Source organism: Drosophila hydei, unplaced genomic scaffold (genome assembly GCF_003285905.1).
Source record: "Drosophila hydei strain 15085-1641.00,03,60 unplaced genomic scaffold, DhydRS2 tig00000063-arrow-pilon, whole genome shotgun sequence".
Classification (NCBI taxonomy): Eukaryota; Metazoa; Arthropoda; class Insecta; order Diptera; family Drosophilidae; genus Drosophila; species Drosophila hydei.
Window position 1 is genome coordinate 4,113,582 of NW_022045657.1, and position 17,878 is coordinate 4,131,459.

At 40.4% G+C, this 17,878-nt stretch overlaps 2 protein-coding genes across 3 annotated transcripts; both read left to right on the top strand.

The window, feature by feature from the left end:
• Positions 1-1,233: 1,233 nt before the first annotated feature.
• Positions 1,234-3,025, top strand: LOC111600256 (UDP-glucuronosyltransferase 2B13). Of its 2 annotated transcripts, none has more exons than XM_023316301.2 (2): positions 1,234-1,509; positions 1,576-3,021. In XM_023316301.2, the coding sequence occupies exons 1-2, from the start codon at positions 1,263-1,265 to the stop codon at positions 2,886-2,888; spliced, it is 1,560 nt and encodes a 519-aa protein (XP_023172069.2). In that variant the 5' UTR covers positions 1,234-1,262; the 3' UTR covers positions 2,889-3,021. The 2 variants fall into 2 exon arrangements, with proteins under 2 accessions (XP_023172069.2, XP_023172071.2); XM_023316303.2 differs by lacking the exon at positions 1,234-1,509 and having other exon boundaries at positions 1,749-1,803; positions 1,871-3,025.
• Positions 3,026-15,276: 12,251 nt separating this feature from the next.
• LOC111600270 (succinate dehydrogenase cytochrome b560 subunit, mitochondrial) lies at positions 15,277-16,304 on the top strand. The gene is made up of 2 exons (XM_023316318.2): positions 15,277-15,401; positions 15,457-16,304. Exons 1-2 carry the CDS (start codon positions 15,391-15,393, stop codon positions 16,244-16,246), a joined length of 801 nt encoding a protein of 266 aa, XP_023172086.1. The 5' UTR covers positions 15,277-15,390; the 3' UTR covers positions 16,247-16,304.
• Positions 16,305-17,878: the final 1,574 nt, after the last annotated feature.

The window sequence follows — 17,878 nt, forward strand, 5'->3', positions numbered from 1 at the left end:
CTTATTTATAAATTAACAGTAACAATTTTTCCCGCCGGACATTCACTTAAAAATTTTGCAACCATAAAAGTTTAATATAGTATATGGTAAATAAAAATATATACATATATATCTTGTTTTTTTTTTTGTGTTCCCGGTCGCGTTGGCGGCAAAAGGAAACCCGGACAAGGTCCTTTACCGTCGCTTAAGCAAATAATATCTTTTCTTAGGCAACGTCGGGGCGCCACAGCTTTTATGCTTGCGCTGCTTCACGCCCTCTGGCCTCCGCCTACTGCACTGTTCCTTGTCGACACACTCTCTCTCTCTTTCTCCCTCGCTCCCTCTCTTGCTGACTCTCCATATCTCTATCTGCCGGTCTTCGTTTCATTCCGCTTCCTGTTGTTCGTTTTGTTTTTAGTTGCCAGCCTTCGTTTGTTTGGCCTGCACTTCTCACGCACTCACTTTTGGGAATTTGCCGAGCACTCTGTCTTAGCTACTCGTCTGCATTTTAAAGACCAATACTAACTTAAAGCATTTCTGCAAGAGGCATGTAGTAGAGCTTCTCAGTATGCGTAGAAATTATGACAATCTAAATATATTGCCGAAAGTTTATCAGCAGAATTCTGCAATTTATGGGATTCGGATTAGACGCCGCGCGGCTTTTATTATTCTGCTTGCTGTTAAAATGAACCATAAGAAGCGACAGTAAGATATGTGTTCGGGTAGGTTCTGTTCTGATAAGAATTATCATTGCACAAAAATCTACAGTTTGCTGTTATAAGCTCGTCATAGAGGTGAATGGGAAATAAAAATATGCCATTGAAACTGCAAACTCTAATACAAATTTCCTTGAAATCGACGTTGTTTCAATTCAGCCCTGCTATATATCTTGTAAAAGATGTATTATTGAACATAGTTTTTTCAACTTTCTCAAGCTTCCAGTTATCGCTTTTTAATTACATGCGTCGTAAAGAAGAAGAAGGAGCTTGAGAATTATCAACTGATAAAGAGGTAAATAAATAAATAAAATTTAGCAAGTTGTTTTTAGTGTGCAAGAAAAATAGCTGAGTTCACCATTGCCATAGCAAACGTGATCTTCGAAGCTCATCATGATGATTGAGCGCTTTTATTTCTCCACACACTCAAAAGCTTAGTAGTGATAAGCACACACGTTAGAATTGCCAAGAGCGAGAGAGAGAAAAACGCTTTAAAAGCGAATACAGTGAGAAACACAAGCTTAGTTGATAGCGAGAGATCTGACGACTAACAACTATTTGCGCAATATGAATTGCTTTATGCTGCTTTTGGCGGCCCTGATAACATTGGTCAGTCTAGCACCGCAAATTGAAGGTGCAAAGATCTTGGCTACATTTGCATTTCCGGGTCGCTCTCAGTATATATTTGCCGAATCGTACTTGAAGGAACTGGCAGCGCGTGGCCACGAGGTCACTGTGATCAACACCTTCGACAACAAGCCAGTGCCAAATATGAGATTTCTAACAGCACCCAAAATACACGAACACTACCAAGGCAAAATATAAACTCCTGATTAAACTAACTTAGCGTACTTATATCTGAATTCTCTCTCAACTGCAGAAATGATGCAGCTAATGATGCTTGAGACATCGTTTATCCAAAAGCATAAGAACTTCAGTTGGCTGCTTGAAGTCATCTGCGAGTGCTTGTTCGAGAGCGAGGCCGTGCAACAGCTGATGAGATCTGGCGAAACATTCGATTTGGTCATTGCCGAAGTGCTGCACACGGAATCTTTGTTTGGCTTTGCTCAGCACTTCAATGCAACGCTCATGGGTTTCTCTACCTATGGTAACGATTTTTATATAGACGAACTGATGGGCAACATTTCACCAATGGCCTACAATCCGCTTATCAGCTCACCCCGGTCAAACCCCATGAACTTCGTCGAGCGTCTGGAGAATAATTGGGAGGTTTGGGTGGAGCAATTGGTGCACGTGTTCTTTCATTATCCCAAGATGGAGAAACAGTACGTTAAGTATTTTCCTCAGGCAACGAAAACTCTGCCTGAGGTCGTGGACAGCTTTACTTTAATGTTGCTGGGCCAACATTTCACGCTGAGCTACCCTAGGCCCTACATGCCCAACATGATTGAAGTGGGTGGACTCCACATTTCGCACAAGCCGAAAGCATTGCCCGAAGACATTAAGCAGTTTATTGAAACTTCCACCGATGGCGTCATATACTTTTCACTGGGTTCGAATGTAAGGAGCAAAGACTTGCCTGTGGCAACGCGGAATACGCTGCTCAAAGTATTTGGTAACCTCAAGCAACGTGTGCTCTGGAAGTTCGAGGACGATCAGCTGCCAGGCAAGCCGGACAATGTGTTTATCAGCAAATGGTTTCCCCAACCTGACATTCTGGCCCACCCGAAAGTAACACTATTCATCACACACGGCGGCTTGCTGAGCACTATGGAGAGCATCTACTTCGGAAAGCCTGTACTGGGATTGCCCGTCTTCTACGATCAGTTCATGAATGTAAAGCGTGCTGCTAGCATGGGCTTTGGCCTGGGCTTAGATCTGATGAATCTGCAGCAGACAGAGCTAGAGCACACGATAAAAACACTTTTAAGTTCGCCAAGCTATGCAAAGGCTGCTGCACTGCTCTCTGAACGCTATCTCGATCAGCCAGAGTCGGCTATGGACCGCGCCATTTGGTGGACTGAGTACTTGACTCGGCACAAGGACCTCTCTCACCTGCGTGCCCTCTCGCGGGACATGAGCTTCATACAGCTTCACAGCTTGGACACCATGGCGGTTCTTCTAGGCTTGCCTCTAATTGTGTTGTATGTGCTGTTTAAGCTGACCCGTCGGCTACTGCGCCTGATCTCTGGTAATAAGCGAAAGCATGTCGATAAACAGAAAAGACATTAAGAGCTCTGATATATATTGATAAAAGATAAGTTTCTTACAAGTTACACTTTTCTACTGTGTGGCTAGGCTATTGTATTGTTGAAAGAATAACTTTACGTATATTGTAATTAATTAATATACACATGGCTTAATTAAAACACGTAATGCCTTGATTATATTATATAATAATTTATACATTTTAATATATAATTATATAATAGCTTTTGTGAGTGATATCGTTTAAGAGAACTTGAGCTACGTGTCTACAGATTATAAATAATGCTTGATATGCAACTTCCTTAATTTTTTTATTACACTTAATTGAACTAAAAATAAAAATATAGATCTTAAGTCTATACATGCATTGCACAGATAACCTAACACTTTTATCTAACACTTAACCGAAGAGAGCAAGCGAAATGCTGCACTCACTCAGTGCATGGCTGATGACGTATACGTAATATTAATTGAATTGACTTTGAAACTGATAAAATTGTTTAAATTAAGTGACTCGTTCACAAGACCAATACAATATGTAGACTATGTAATGCCCGTGTTGTTGTAGTTCTGTAGACAGGGAGAATAAGAGGCAGAAAGACACAAATATATATTATTATAGTAAAAAACATGTATGAACTCGTTCAGGGCTCACAAGCAGCTCAACATACTCAAGTCTTCTTACTCTCCCACACACAATATTTCTATCTATTAACTTGTAGTTACATCTGTAGCCGAAAAGCAAAAGTGTATTTATGTTAATTTCTATGCACAGCTTTAGAGTTAAAATGAATCTACTGGGCTGAGACAGAGACTTACTGTTGTCTATACTTCCAGCCTCAGAGGTCGGTCTAATGATTTGTCTCTTCTGATCACTATAAAGCTATGCCGATTTTTATTATAAACTGCACCTCTACTGATTGAAGCAAAATTCATTATTTAAACGATGCCTTGATTTAATTGAAGGCAATGTTTATTTTTGTTTTTAGTGTGTAACATTTGCTGACTTTGGGTTGCCAATGCTGCAGATGGCCGTGGCTGCTGCCAGTATACGTCCTAAATCTCGGCCGTTTTATCAACTTCAGCTTGGAACGAAATTCAAATGCTGCACTCGTATTTTTTCTAGCTCCTCCACCTCTTTTGTGTCCGTTTGTGTGTGGTGCCCCTAACAACTGGGCGCTCCAAAAAAACTCGCAGTGGCCACTTTGCACTAAGTACTCACACCGAATTCCGTTTGAAGTCTTGCACTGGCCACACCTGCATAGCCAGCACACTTGCACACTGAGCTGACTGGCCCCTCCTCTGATTTGACTTTCTAGCTACACGTACGCTGCGCCTGGCTTGTAAATTGTATCCGTTTCAGGAACATAAATTGTTGTCAACTTCCGTTGGCTGCGACAACGTCGCCGGCACTGACCACTTCTGCTGCTGCTGCCGGATTCTCCGCCCCATAGCCTGATGGCCTCTTCTGTCCAGGCGCCCTGCACCCTATGCTCACATCGCGCGCTTTGACTTGAGTGCCGCTTGCCTGGCCAGGTTTGTCTTTTTGTTCGGTCAACTTTTGTTTTTTTTTGAGTCCGCTTTTTTCCACGATGCAGCTTCAGGTTCAGCTTCCAACTCCAACGTAATTGAATTTTTAATCTCGTTTATAGTCAAGTGATCTCTGGCATATACCGAGCGTGTACTGCTGCGCATATTTTACGTGCCTGGCGACTGGTAGCTCGGTCGACACTCGGGTCCAGTTTCTGGGCAGGCTTCCAGCAGCGGACGGGCCAAATACACTGCACAAATAAAGTTGCCGGCTGTCATGGCTCTTGGGCCGTGGAGCCACCTTCTGTACGAGTTGGCCTCGTAATGAGCGCCCGTCGTTATGCTAAATAGTTGGCGAAAAGGTAACTTTGCCAATGGGCAGCGGGCCAGCGGACAGGGACCAGCGGGTTAATATGCACACTAAATTGCATGCCCAACTTTTCGACTGTTGTTATAAAACATATATATTTCGTTAGTAATACAATTTGCGGGCGGAGGCTTGGATATATTGTGAATTGCCTATTCGGTAAGTATTTTAATGAACTTGTGCCAGTTTATGCACACGCTGTTAATTGCCAGTCAAGTCCAAGTCTAAGCGCGTAGAAAAAGCAGCCCAAAACTTAAACTGATTGCAAATTGAGTTTTGTGGCAGCGCATGACTTCAGTATGCCGTGTCAAAGGCTTGTAAACGATTGCATCATTAACTTGCTTACGTGAGCTACGACGAGGACGGCAAGGACGAAGGCAACGTTCAATTAAGGCTTAATTATAAGCAGCCGAGAATCAACCACGACGCGTACTTTCTGCCGTGACACAGTTTTGAAGGGGGGCGAGTGCTGGATGCAGTTACTCAATTATTGCAACACGGCGGCAGGTTAAGCAATTCTTTCGACACGTTCATGATTCGCATTATATTTTGAAAACGACCCCATTTCACTATTGCCATTACTAAGTGAATTGATGCGATTAATAATTCCTATTAATTGGCAAAAGTCTGCAGCTTTTGCGTCTGATATAGACATTGTTTTGTAATATAACTATATAATTTGGTAATATAAGCTGATATTAGAGCTGAAAGCTGTCGGATATTCGGCCTTCTTACCACGGGAAGTGATCGGTTAACTTTGATCGGTTAACTTTGAAAACAGTATCAAAAACGAATCGAGGCGGGAAAAATGGAAAAATTTCAATAGCAAAATTTTCATTTTATAAATATATCCCTAGTTACTGCTTCTGCTATAATAGATATTTTTTTCCATATTTATTTGGGTTTCTGATAGAAATATAAACTTACTGTAGTCTCTTATTAGTTAAGTCTTTCCCTTAACGATTTATTTGATCTCACTTTGAAATACAACAAAAATTTTTGTATATATACATATAAAAAAAAAATTGTATATAGATACATATATATATATGCATGTAGTTAAAACTGCTCAACTTGGAAATTTTAATTGCTGCTACAACCATTATCGCATCAATATCATCGACTGAATAGTTAACGCCTAAGGAATTCCTTAACGCGTTGCCCACAGAGCACAGAGCAGGACGAGAATCATTAGTTTGAGTATTAATTAAATATTAAGATAGTTCGTTGTGCCTATGCCACAGACAGTGGAGGTTTGGCATATTGGCAAATGTCATATCAATAGACTCGCTAGCCATTTGAGTTTGTGTTTCTGTGGGAGTTGGGTTTGCATTTCTCTTGGCAAATGTTTGATTTTCATTAAAACCACTCAACCGAACTGTTTATCTTAATTATAAGATTTTGCCATAATATTTACATTAGTAGTAGTCAGTGAGAGTGCATAATGCTTTCATGGATTCGAGCTGAAGCCGAGGCTCTGTCTGAAGTCTAATGCTTCTTCAATGCAAATATTTGTGGCATTGCTCATACGCACCGTACTCTATGTATATGCTAAATGTCTGTCGCATGTCTGCCCAACTCTGTGTTTAGTCGTGTTGCTTTTGCAAAATGTTCGGAATAAGGGCGTGCACGGTCAAGGATGAGTTTTTGCAACAGCTGCCACCGTCGTTGTCTGCCGCCAACGCTCAGCCGACAATTGTTCTGAATTTTTTAACTGCAATAATTATATGGCAATTAGCAAAATGTTCAATAATGCAGCAGAGCTATGCCAGGCAGCCGTAACAATTTTTGACTGCACTCGGTAAACTTCTAATTGCCATTAGCGCACTTTACTTTCTCCCAGCTGCCGCCATGCACGCCCATTGGGCGTGGTCGGTGCGCAAAGTGTGAAGTATCTAGCGGGTGGCAGGTGAATTCCAAGCTACCCGCTCTGCAGCATTGCCGCGTAATTAGACCGCGCTGTTAGCTACCGCTGGATCTGCTGGTTGCCTGGTTGGCTGGCTGGCTGGTTGTCTGTAATTTAGTACTAATGGCGCACTTAAAGTGCAGGCAATTATTTTAGACCTATACCTACAGCTGTAGCTACAGCCACATCTATACCAGTACACAGGTTGTACAATACACGCTCTGGTCTCTCGACACTCAAACTGACGGTCGAGTAGTTTCAATAACCCCCGCAACACAATGGGGGCATCTGCCTATCGGCAGCATTGTTGGCAAACTTCTAAGTAGTTGAGTAGATGAGCGCCAGCTGCATACTAAATTACTAACTTCCACCCAATTATCACCTTCAATGGTTAATACTCTAAATACCTTGTTGCTTACAATGAAATAAGGAATTAATAGTTACACAATGCTGAAAGATGAGCTCAAGCTCTCGCACTTCTGCTTTACTTTCAAGTAAAGGGTTCATAATGATAAGTCCTTCAATCCATAAAGGAAACAGTTTTGCATATATACTTGTACTGAACATTCACCATATACACGCTTAACTGAGCTTGTGGGCTTTGAGTAAGCTCACAAAATAGAGAGAAACCATGGTAATAAAGCCAGCTCAACGATAGACTGAAAGCAAATATAAAATATAAGCGAGCAGAAATCAAACCTTGTTGCTCGTTGTTTGGAATACCCAAAACTGTCAGTCATATAAATCTTATTGAGCAAAAGTTTCAAATACTAACACTTTCCGTCGCACACATAGAGAATTTGGGCAAATTTGTGCACCAGAGTGTAAGACTGTGTGTGTGGCGCGCCAACAATCAGTCCATAACTGCGCTTTTATGTGCCAGCTCACTGGAGACTAATGCCGGTATCAGAAATATGCAAAAATCAACTCGGCTGTTGCAAGTGTGGCAAGTGCCCCAAGTGCTGGGCTGCCAAACAACGGAAAGCAGAATGCACTGTCAAATTTTTTTCCTACGACTTTCTTCAACATAAACGAAAATATAACAAAAACAACAGACACATATATAGACCCGCGCACAACAAGTTTTGACAAGTTCAGAGGGCTGGGCAGTGACAGGGAAACAAAGAGATGTGTGCAGCATGTCTTGATTTGCATAAGCCCCGGCTGAATTCCCTCTTTTTTAGCGCTTTTATGACAGCGACAATCGATAGTTAGATAAAGCCATAGTGCACTCGCTGGTTGGGGGGCCATCAATCAAAATTTCATATGTCCGATGGCATGCCAGAGCCACAGCCAGTCCAGTCCTAACCCCACTTCAGCCGTAAGCTGGGCCAGCGATTGCGGGCTTGTTTAATTAAAATGCATGCTCTCGCTATATATAAATTAAATTTCTCCACTGTTAGCGGGGTATTAATAAAATGGATGTCGGATAGCTCGTGGCCAGCTTCAATCGACTTCCAGCTGAGAATAAAGCATCAAATTCAATTCACTTTACTTCAATTGATTCAAAAAATTTCTTATTCTATTTGGTTAATTTATCACAAGGAACTTTATTAAATTCAATAAAATGCAATCGCAATTAAAGCTCATTGAATAGCTTGAATGCATGTATCTAATAATTCAAACATAAAATTCGGCAGCACTTAGTGAGTTTAATTTTAAGTTTGAGTGAATAAATTAGTAATCTTCATACTCTAAAAGTGTTTAGATAAAATGGCTATGGCTTGATGCACGGGCCCCACGTTTTCTTTAATAATTTCAGAGATTGAGTCATTTGGCTCCCCTCCATTGAAATTTATACTTCTACTACCGCGCCCAGTAATGTATTTTTCTCTGTCTTACAACCAAGTCAGTTTTCCGAATCTCATTGTCTAGTCGTCTCTTTTCGTCCATTCATGATCATATCAGACCCGCACGTAATGCAAGCAACAGATAGTTTTGTCTTAATCTCAAGTAATGATAAGTAGGGGATGAACGCTAGGACTGACTAGTGTACAGTCAAGATGCAAAGTTACTCTGATAATACCTCCACAACAGCTCTGTACAACCAGCACTGCTGAAACAGGAGGAGACAAACAAGTATCCCAATTCTAAGAAAATATCAGGTCATATTATATTAGTGACACGACATATTCTTTGGTTGAAATGTTGCAATTATCATTTTTAATATATTGATATATTCAGTTTCATTTTGATCTGTATCTCATTAATAGCGAGCATATTTTATGGGCCTTTGACTTTCTGTGATCTATCATCTGGGTTACCTTCTTTTTTGGTAGTATTTTCCACGTTTGAACTTGTTTAAAACTTGAGAGTTCAATATATTTTGCTGTCGATTCGATTCTTTGGTATTTCTTTTATTTTTATTCGTCTTGCTTTTCTCGTCGGCAGCACCCAAAGCGCTCATAAATCAAAATGCTGTTGTTTGCTTACAGGCGCGCCCACTCTCCGCGTGGCGTGCACGAGTGTGTGTGTGTGTATGATGTGTGTATAAATCACAAAGCATGTCCTTTGCCAATACAAACACAATTGAGCATGCATATGCAACAGCAGCGTGTCTCAGTATACGAGTGAGCTAGCAAAAAGCATGCAAAAGAAATTGCGTTAAAAAATTTGATTAAAAAGTTTGTCGCCAGCCTTCACTGCTCTATGTGGCTCGTTATGTGTGTATGTGTGTGTGTGGGAGTGTTTGTATGTATCGATAACTGTCAGTGACACCCGCAGCAGCAAAGTGGAAGGCCAACAGGCATTGTGCTTATCGATATGGGGCCAATGCCATGTGAGCCATGTTATAAATCTTTCACAAGCCAAACAGAACGGGGCTTAAATTCAATTTTACAACTGACAGCATAGACAAGGCACTGGCCACAGGCTTCGCCGTACTTTTGCAGCTACCACATGCTAAATAATTATAATTAACAGCGTATTTCACAATTTGTCAATTGCAGCAGCGGTTCGGTTCGGTTCGTTTTGTTTTACTTTCTTTTCTGCTGTTTGACTTGTTTGCCACATGTTCGGGCTCACTAATTGCCAAGACGAAATGCTTGTGGTTACGTTTCTTTTTTCTACTAATTTGTTACAAGTTGTTTCTATGTGCGCCACCTGTCGTATGCGCAATTAAAAGTTTTGTCCACTTTCCCATGTAATTGTCATTTGACAGCAGCTGTAGAATGTGAAACGTGTAAAATGTTGGCCCTGTACTCATTTGAGTCAGTTGCAGCTGCAGTCGAAATTAGCCATGTTAGCTTAACGTGACAACGAGCTGGAATTATACCCAACCCTGAGCCAGCCGTTGGACCAGCTGCAGCAAGTTCAAGGTTGTGCAAATATTGCCATGCAAATGTCATTTTGCAAACATCCGCACACACACAGTCCTTTTTCGCTAACAAGCATTTTCCTTCTCATATCCCACAAAGGAAATAGGTTTTCCGTTGCATTTGTAACAAAAAAATGATGTCGGGGTTGGCGCTCTTGCCAAAGAAGGAAGCCAAATAACAAGAAAAAAACTAATAGTGCCGCAGCACAGCCGCCAAAGAAGTTCTGCCAAATAACGTAGTAAACAGATCCTGCAAAAAAAGTGCGTAACAATGGCGGCAAAGTTAAGTGCGAGCCTAAAAGTGGGCGATACTGAATGCACTTCTTGTCCGTTAGAGCGGGAGGAATCTGTGCGGTTGCCTTTTTGTGGCTGCCCGTGTGGTAGTCCGGACTTAGCATAGAAAGTTGTGGGTAAACTTTTAAATCTGACCCTGAGCAGAAACTGGGTAAAAGCCAACAAATATGAAAGGTGAAACTAAGGGATCGTTTACCAGAGACCTGCAAAACGTGCAAAGATAAAAGCTAAAATTCTTAAAGAGTAATTAAAATGGATAAGCATTTATGTGATGGATAGATAACTTTACGGATTAAAGAAAATTTAATAATTATGTAAGTATTAATGAACAGTTAGACTGCAGCAATCGAGGCAGCGAAGCTTAACTCCTCTAGCTGTAATTTATTTCACGAAATAAAAGGAAATTCATTTAGCTGTCCCGCAATGAGTATTTGGAGACCTAGTTTCATTTTAATACTGCTCAATCGAAATTAATAATTTATCATATCGATATTCAATTAAATATATTCGGTTGATTGATTTTTAGTCCAAACTTACCGGTTGTATTGCCCTATGCTGGTGTTCAACGTCCTCCGTCAAAGAGTTGCGAGGCATTTAATCAATTCGCGTATCACTTGATTCGGTTGGCTACGGTTGGACCTGTCCGTTTATTTTACCGCCTTTCATTCTGTCGTCTCTGAATGTGCATGATGAGGCAAATAAATACGTATGCAAATCCGTGAGTCAACTTGCGAATCACTTGGCCCACTGACAAGCACCTTCAATAGCAGCTAAGCAGTGCGTATTTGCCCTTCGACGCGGGTTTTATGTGAGTATTGTAATTGAAATCGCACCGAGACGTGAAATGAAACGTAAAGTCATCGAATCAATTGAAATGAAAATTAAATTAAATGCATGCGCTCATACATATATTCATACTAGTCTCTTTTTCTCACTCTCTCTCTTTGCCTCGCTGTGTTTGTGCGCCTGAGTGTGTGTGAGGGACAGTGCACATATCTCACACATACTCAGATACAGTCACATTCATAGTGTCTGTCGCCTTCTTACACACACACTCACGCATCAACTGAATCTTAATTAAACACAGACACGCATATTGAGTTCCTTGAATGGAAGCAGCAATCGTTTGACTATGACTCACTGTATAATTGATGGGGCGGGTCGAGTGGGTGGACATGTATGAAAGCTCTTACAAGTTTCCTCTTCAACTGAACATTTTTATGAAGCTGTGGTGTGTGCGTATAAAAGTCATATTGTTGTAAGTCGATATATCCTGTCCGTCTCTCTATTTATCTCTCGCTCTCTATAGAGTGTGAGAGAAATTCTGTAAAAAAATTAATTAATGATTATAAAATCATGAAATTCATTCTTACACGTTTTAGATGAAAGTATAAAGGTTGCCCTTATGCATTTTATGCAAAATTAATTTTTATAAAACTCTTACATTTCTATATATAAAGAATATATATAGGATTAGAGTGAAGCTTCTTCACTATTTGATTCATTTCTATTATTTATTTAATTTTTTGAAGTCTGAGTGATTTATGAACTGTTTGTGTATTTATTGATTGATTAATTGTTTGTCTTTTATGTGCCTGACGATTCAGTTGGTAATTGAGCGTAAAGCATGCAGTCAAAAAAGTTTAAAGTGGTTTCAATTATGCTGTCAAATGAAATACAGTGAAATAAATCTACAACGCATAGCCCAGAAATTGTTAGAAATAGAAAAGTAAATGCGTAGCCTGGAGTGAGAGGTTAGCTCTCTTCAGTCTAAAAAGGTTGTTTAAATATAAAAACCACAGAAGCTCAACCGAAATGAATTTTATTAAATTGAAATGAAAGCGATGTCTCCTACTCCCTCTCCGCTTTGGCTTTGTACGTATATACTTTTTGAATGTGTGGCTCTGTGTCGCACTGTGCGTATTTATTTAGGCAAATGAATGCAAAGACGCAGCCACAAATCAAATTTCGGCTACACAAAATGCTGCTAGCGAATCCGACAGACATTTGGATATGCTTTTAGCGATACATATTTAAATTAGTTGCGCTGAGGCTGTGAGGTGAAATGAAATCATAAGTGGAAATCTAATAATGAGACCGCAAGTAATGCTGGCTATCAAATCAAATAAGCTCAGCCAATCGTCGCATGAATTTATGACATATGCAAAGGCCAAATGTGGCTAGAGCTGAGTTCTGTCCTGTTCTGTCCTTTGCTGGACTGGCTTCTTCTGTCCGGTTCTCTTCTCTCCTGTCTTCGTCGCAGTCAGGTAATTCCATTATGGACCAATCGCATTTCGAATGTGGCACAACAACAGCAACAACAACATGAGCTGAACATTTTATGGTATGTGAAGTATATGCAAAAGCCTTGTCCAGTTTTACTTGGCAACGCTGGGTAGAAGGAGAAACTGAAACTAATTTTCCACCTAGCAGCACAATTCAAGCCAATCAAATAGCTGCTGCTTTAAATTCGAGCTCGAAACCTCTCGGCGAAGTTTCCCTGCAATGTACAAGTATGTACAACTGAATAGGTATTCAATTTATATTAATGTTTAGGAATGTAAGGCTTCTGGCAAATTCAATGTAAGAAAACCATTACATTTATCTATTTTTACTCATAAAGAAATAAAAGAAATTCTCGCCTTTCAATCGATCAATTTTGCAAATTTGATTGAAGTTGATTGTCACTGGCAGTTAAAACTTTGTGTTGATTTTAATTAAAATGGTATCTAGCAATCGGAGACTGGGTAAGTAAATGTCATATATTTTGCCTAAAATATGAACAGCGTTGAGCACGTCAAAGAAAAAGAAACCAAAAAATATTGAAACACGAGTCGGATCGTTTGGTGCATGTGAAGCAAGAGACAAGCCAACGTTTTACCCTGAAATGTATGAGGAATGAACATTTTGTGGCCACGGCACAAACACACACACGCTCACACACACTTGCACACACACACACACACACATGCACACACTCACGCATAGGGACATCAATGTCAGGGAGAGTAACAAGGCAAGCAGACGCTGGCAGAGCGTGGGAATTGGGAGCTGGGTAACTGAACGCTGGGAAATGGAAAATGGCAACGTGTAACGGGTAGCTCGTAGCTGGTAGCTGGTAACTGGGAATAGGGGTTGTCAGGAGCTTTGCTGCGTTGGCACCAGTTTTGGCGTTTCCTGCAGTCACTCGACTGATTTAAAATGTTGCCGTTATTTATACACGTAGCCAGGCTATATAAACAGCAGGTAGCAGTAGCCCCCTATTCGCTGCTTGCACACCCAGTCCCTGATCCTGCGCGATATGTGTGTGTGTGAACAATATTCTCACATTTTTCATCGTTTACTGTGGACGCTGCAGCTCGACAGCATCGTGCTAGTGACTGACTGCGACTTGGCAGCAGCAACAGCACCAATAGCACCGACATCACCATCAAGTGGAGTAACTAAAACAGCAACAACAGCAGCAACGCACACATCCGCGCCTTTTGGCACAACCCTTGCACCGCCCACCGAGCGCTGTCAAAAGAGATTTTTTCAAATTAACTTTTCATATATTTATGTATGTTTAAATTTGAGCTCAACCTTTTTGTCAGTTAGCAGCAACACATCATCATACACAAATACGTTCACACATGCAGACATACATAGCCCCATGTACACATACCTCACATACTTTTCTTTGTGTATCTGTGCGTGAAGTAGTGTTGGCTTCCCAGCATGTTCCTCAATTTGTTATTTTCTCTGGCGAAGCCTTCTGGCGCCTGAATGAATGTGTCATAAACGTTTCAACTAAAAAAAAAGAGCCGCAATACCAAAATAAATATGCAAATGTGTACAAGCCAAAATACTCGAAATGAAAGAGCTTGCAGGGTGATACCCTGTAGACAGTTGCAAAAAGTTGCAGCTATTAAAATAAGTTTTGTTTTTATAAATATGAGTTGAGAGACGGATCCCAAATGGATAAGCTATATGTATCTGAGGTGTATAATCTTAAAAGCTTGTTCTTCTGTTCCCAACGAATATTTGAGGATTACAGGGTATCTCCCATAGAAGAGAGACACGTGAACCGCAAACACACATATTTTAGCATATGGTGGCCGGCTCTTAGTGGAAAATATGTGGAGCAAGACTAAACTTAAGCTGACATTTGTGCGTTGCGGAAACTCAACATTGTGTTTTCGTCCAATTTTTTAGTTTGTTGGTGTCGGCATTTTAGTTGCTGTCCTTCATAAATTTCGGAAACGCTTAACAAAGTTTGCTGCATGAATATTTGATCATGCGCTTGGTATGCGACATAAGTTTGGCTTGTACATTTTCTCGAAAACGTTGCCTTCCTCATTATAGCAATTAACAGAATTTATAAACTCCAAAAAGCTGGTTCAATTATCTAGTCAAACTACTTGAAAGCACTGCTAACAATTTTAGCATCCAGCCCAAAAGTTGAAACTTTAATTTTATAGAATGCTCAATAAATGACGAAATCAGCTGGCATTTCAATTAAGTCGACGTCTTCGCCAAAGTTAGGAAAATGTAAAAATATTATATATTTTTAATATATTAGCTTATTGACACAGTAGGAAAAAGTGTGGCGGTTATTCTAGAGTCAACATGTATTATTAATCAGGATAACGAGCAAGTTGATCCTTAACAGCATATTAAGCCTAAAGAATTTAAACTTTACATATAAATCTATATTTCAGGGTGTATTTGAAGGTCAAAATAGGAATGAGTAGACTATTGAAAGAACAGACTATTCATATTTCCTATTTTGGACAATTAGCTGAGACTTTATTTAAGCCTCATTCATCTAGATGCAACGTGATTCAATTTCATAGCATTTTCTGCATGTGTGTTAGCTAGACTGAAGAATCAGCAGTTGAGCGCCATGCTTAGGATATCACTGAGTCGAGGTCGAGTATACCCGACTAGATCACTTCAATTAGTTATTTATCTCTTTCGTCCCAAGACTACAGTTGAAATATTTCTTAAAATCAAAGGGTGCTGGAAAAGGGAATTTGAGGTTTAGTTAAACAGTCCCTGACATAATTAACGAAAAATTCTTGAAAAGAACAAAACTTGTGAATTAACACATATATTACCATAGTTTTTCAGAATGTACGCCAAGTAAGTGGCTATTCCAATTTGAGTTATGAATCAGATAATCAGATAAGTCTTTCAGATACCTTAGCACTTTCTCCCCAGTCAAACGATGTGCCTATATTGCCAATAATATCTGTGGCCGTTCGCACAGCCTTGGCAGGTTCTCAATATTACAAATCGCGCACTACTCGACGGCGAAAGGCCACGATGGTAAGAGCGAGAAGCCTCCAGGGGGCAATCAGATACCCTCAGGACCAGCCGGTACAGTTCAGATGCGAGTAGTGCAACCGACTACAAATAAGTTAAACTATGATGAGAGGAATATGAAATTAGGTCGTGTGCTCTCCCCACATTTGAGTATCTATAGGAAGCAATTGACCTCTGTGATGTCTATATTTCTGCGGATAAGTGGAGCTGCTCTAGGCCTTGGAGTTTGGATAATTGGTTTGACAGCGCTATTGTCCAAAATGGACATCAATGCCTTAGCAGAGAAGGTTGAGTCGCTTGATCTCAGTGGGACAACGTTCACGGTACTCAAGTTCTTAATAATTTTGCCGTTTAGCTATCATTTGATGGCTGGAATACGCCACTTAGCCTGGTATCTGAACGTGTTCCTCACCAAACCAGAGATATATATAACTGGCTATGTAGCCTTGGTAATGTCACTGCTTCTTGCAGCATGCTTAGCCTTAGTTAGTGTTGAGCCACAGCAGATTGAGCCTAAGGAAGTCGGCCAAGTGCAGGACCCTGAATATCCAATTTTCGAGGAAGATACCAAATCTGATATGGTACCCGAAGCCCTTGACGAATGCGACGAAACTCAAGAAGATATTAAACCGGTTCAGAAAGGGTGTTTGTGTGAAGACTAGAATTGGAATAAGCCATGACCGTCAAGGCTTGGAATCGAAATATGACACAACCCTTATATACATGACCAAACGACGAGTGCTATGTAGGGCTCACAAAATTCACTAAGTGATCAGTTTTTAGAAATCATTTTAATACTTTTCTCTTGACTAGAAAATCGGCCAAAAACACTGATTGTAAATAAATTGCAAATATATTTTTTAATTTCTTTCATTTAATTAAAGTGGGGTATATGTTTCATGTACGTCAAAAGACTCCACCTAAAATAATGAAAACACAACTAAGGCGAACAACTAAGAGCGGCAAAGAGACCAAATTAATGTGAGCAGTGGCGAAGAAGCATCAAGTTACTGAAATGAAAACACGCTACGTAGTTTTAAGCACATCATCAAAGTAACTTAAATAAAAATATTTAATTTAATGAAACAATCCGAAAAATGCGTTTGATTGTATGAGACAACTGAAGGTTGTATGGCAATTGTAGTGCATAATCTACGGTTCATTGGACCTGAACAGTGGAGTGCTTGCCAGGCGAGAGACAGTCGGCTATGTAGAGAAAGCCATTAAGTTTATTAAGAACCTTTAATTAGTTTATACAGAGCTGGAACTCAGGAACGAAACGTAGAACGCGTCTACATTTCATTAATTACGAGCTGTCAGGGCAACCAGCGGCCACTTTAGGATACTACTTACCTTTTGATGGCCCCATGCGAAAACTGGCAACAATAAAGCCTGAGAGTGGAACTGGAATGAGTCCAGAGTGATGGTGGCTGGGAGGGTAGGTACTCCAACTGAGAGCAGAGGGTTTTGATTGAACAGTCGCTTCTTAAGTTTTGACGTTAATCTTTGATAACAGAGCGCGCGGACGACGTCAGTTTTGCTGACACTTCATTATGCGATTTTAATATGAATACATATATATATATATATATATATATATATATATATATATATATATATATATAGAAATGTATATATAAATGAATAAATATGTATGTATGTGTGTGGGGTATAACAATGCCGTTAGCCGATAAAATCTCATTTGGCTGCGAAACGTTTGATCTTAATTAGTGTACTTGAATGTTAGCTCATTCAATCGAGTGTCGGCTTTACATCAGCATCAGCATCAGCATCAGCAACAGTAACAGTAACAGCAGCATCAGCGAAAGTAAGAAAATGTCGCAAATCACCAAGGGGCCTGCCCTGTGGGGAGTGGTTAGGCTGCCTTCCACTCTTCTTCACGCTTGATTGGCAGTCTTGCTTCTTGCTCCGGCACTGATTTTCTCAGCTTTTTGTCTAAGCGGATTTCATTCGCATATTAATTGAAGTTTACACAGTGACAAAGGCGGGCCGCTGTGCGGCTAATTAAATAGAGTTCGCTGCGCCTTTGTCGCACACAAATTTTCCACGGTGTAACAGAAAAATTCGCGTCAAGTTGTCAAACACGAGGCAAACTTTTTAGTGTGAGTCAAATATTTTTCAATTAAAATCGCTGCTCGGCTATTTGCTCAGCACTTTAGCGTTTTGCATAAAAATTTAGTGGTCTCATAGTGGGAGTCCCCATTCCGCAGGTGGCTGGATCCAAAAAGCAACATGATGAGCATTTCTAGAGACTTGGCTGCATTGCTCTACCA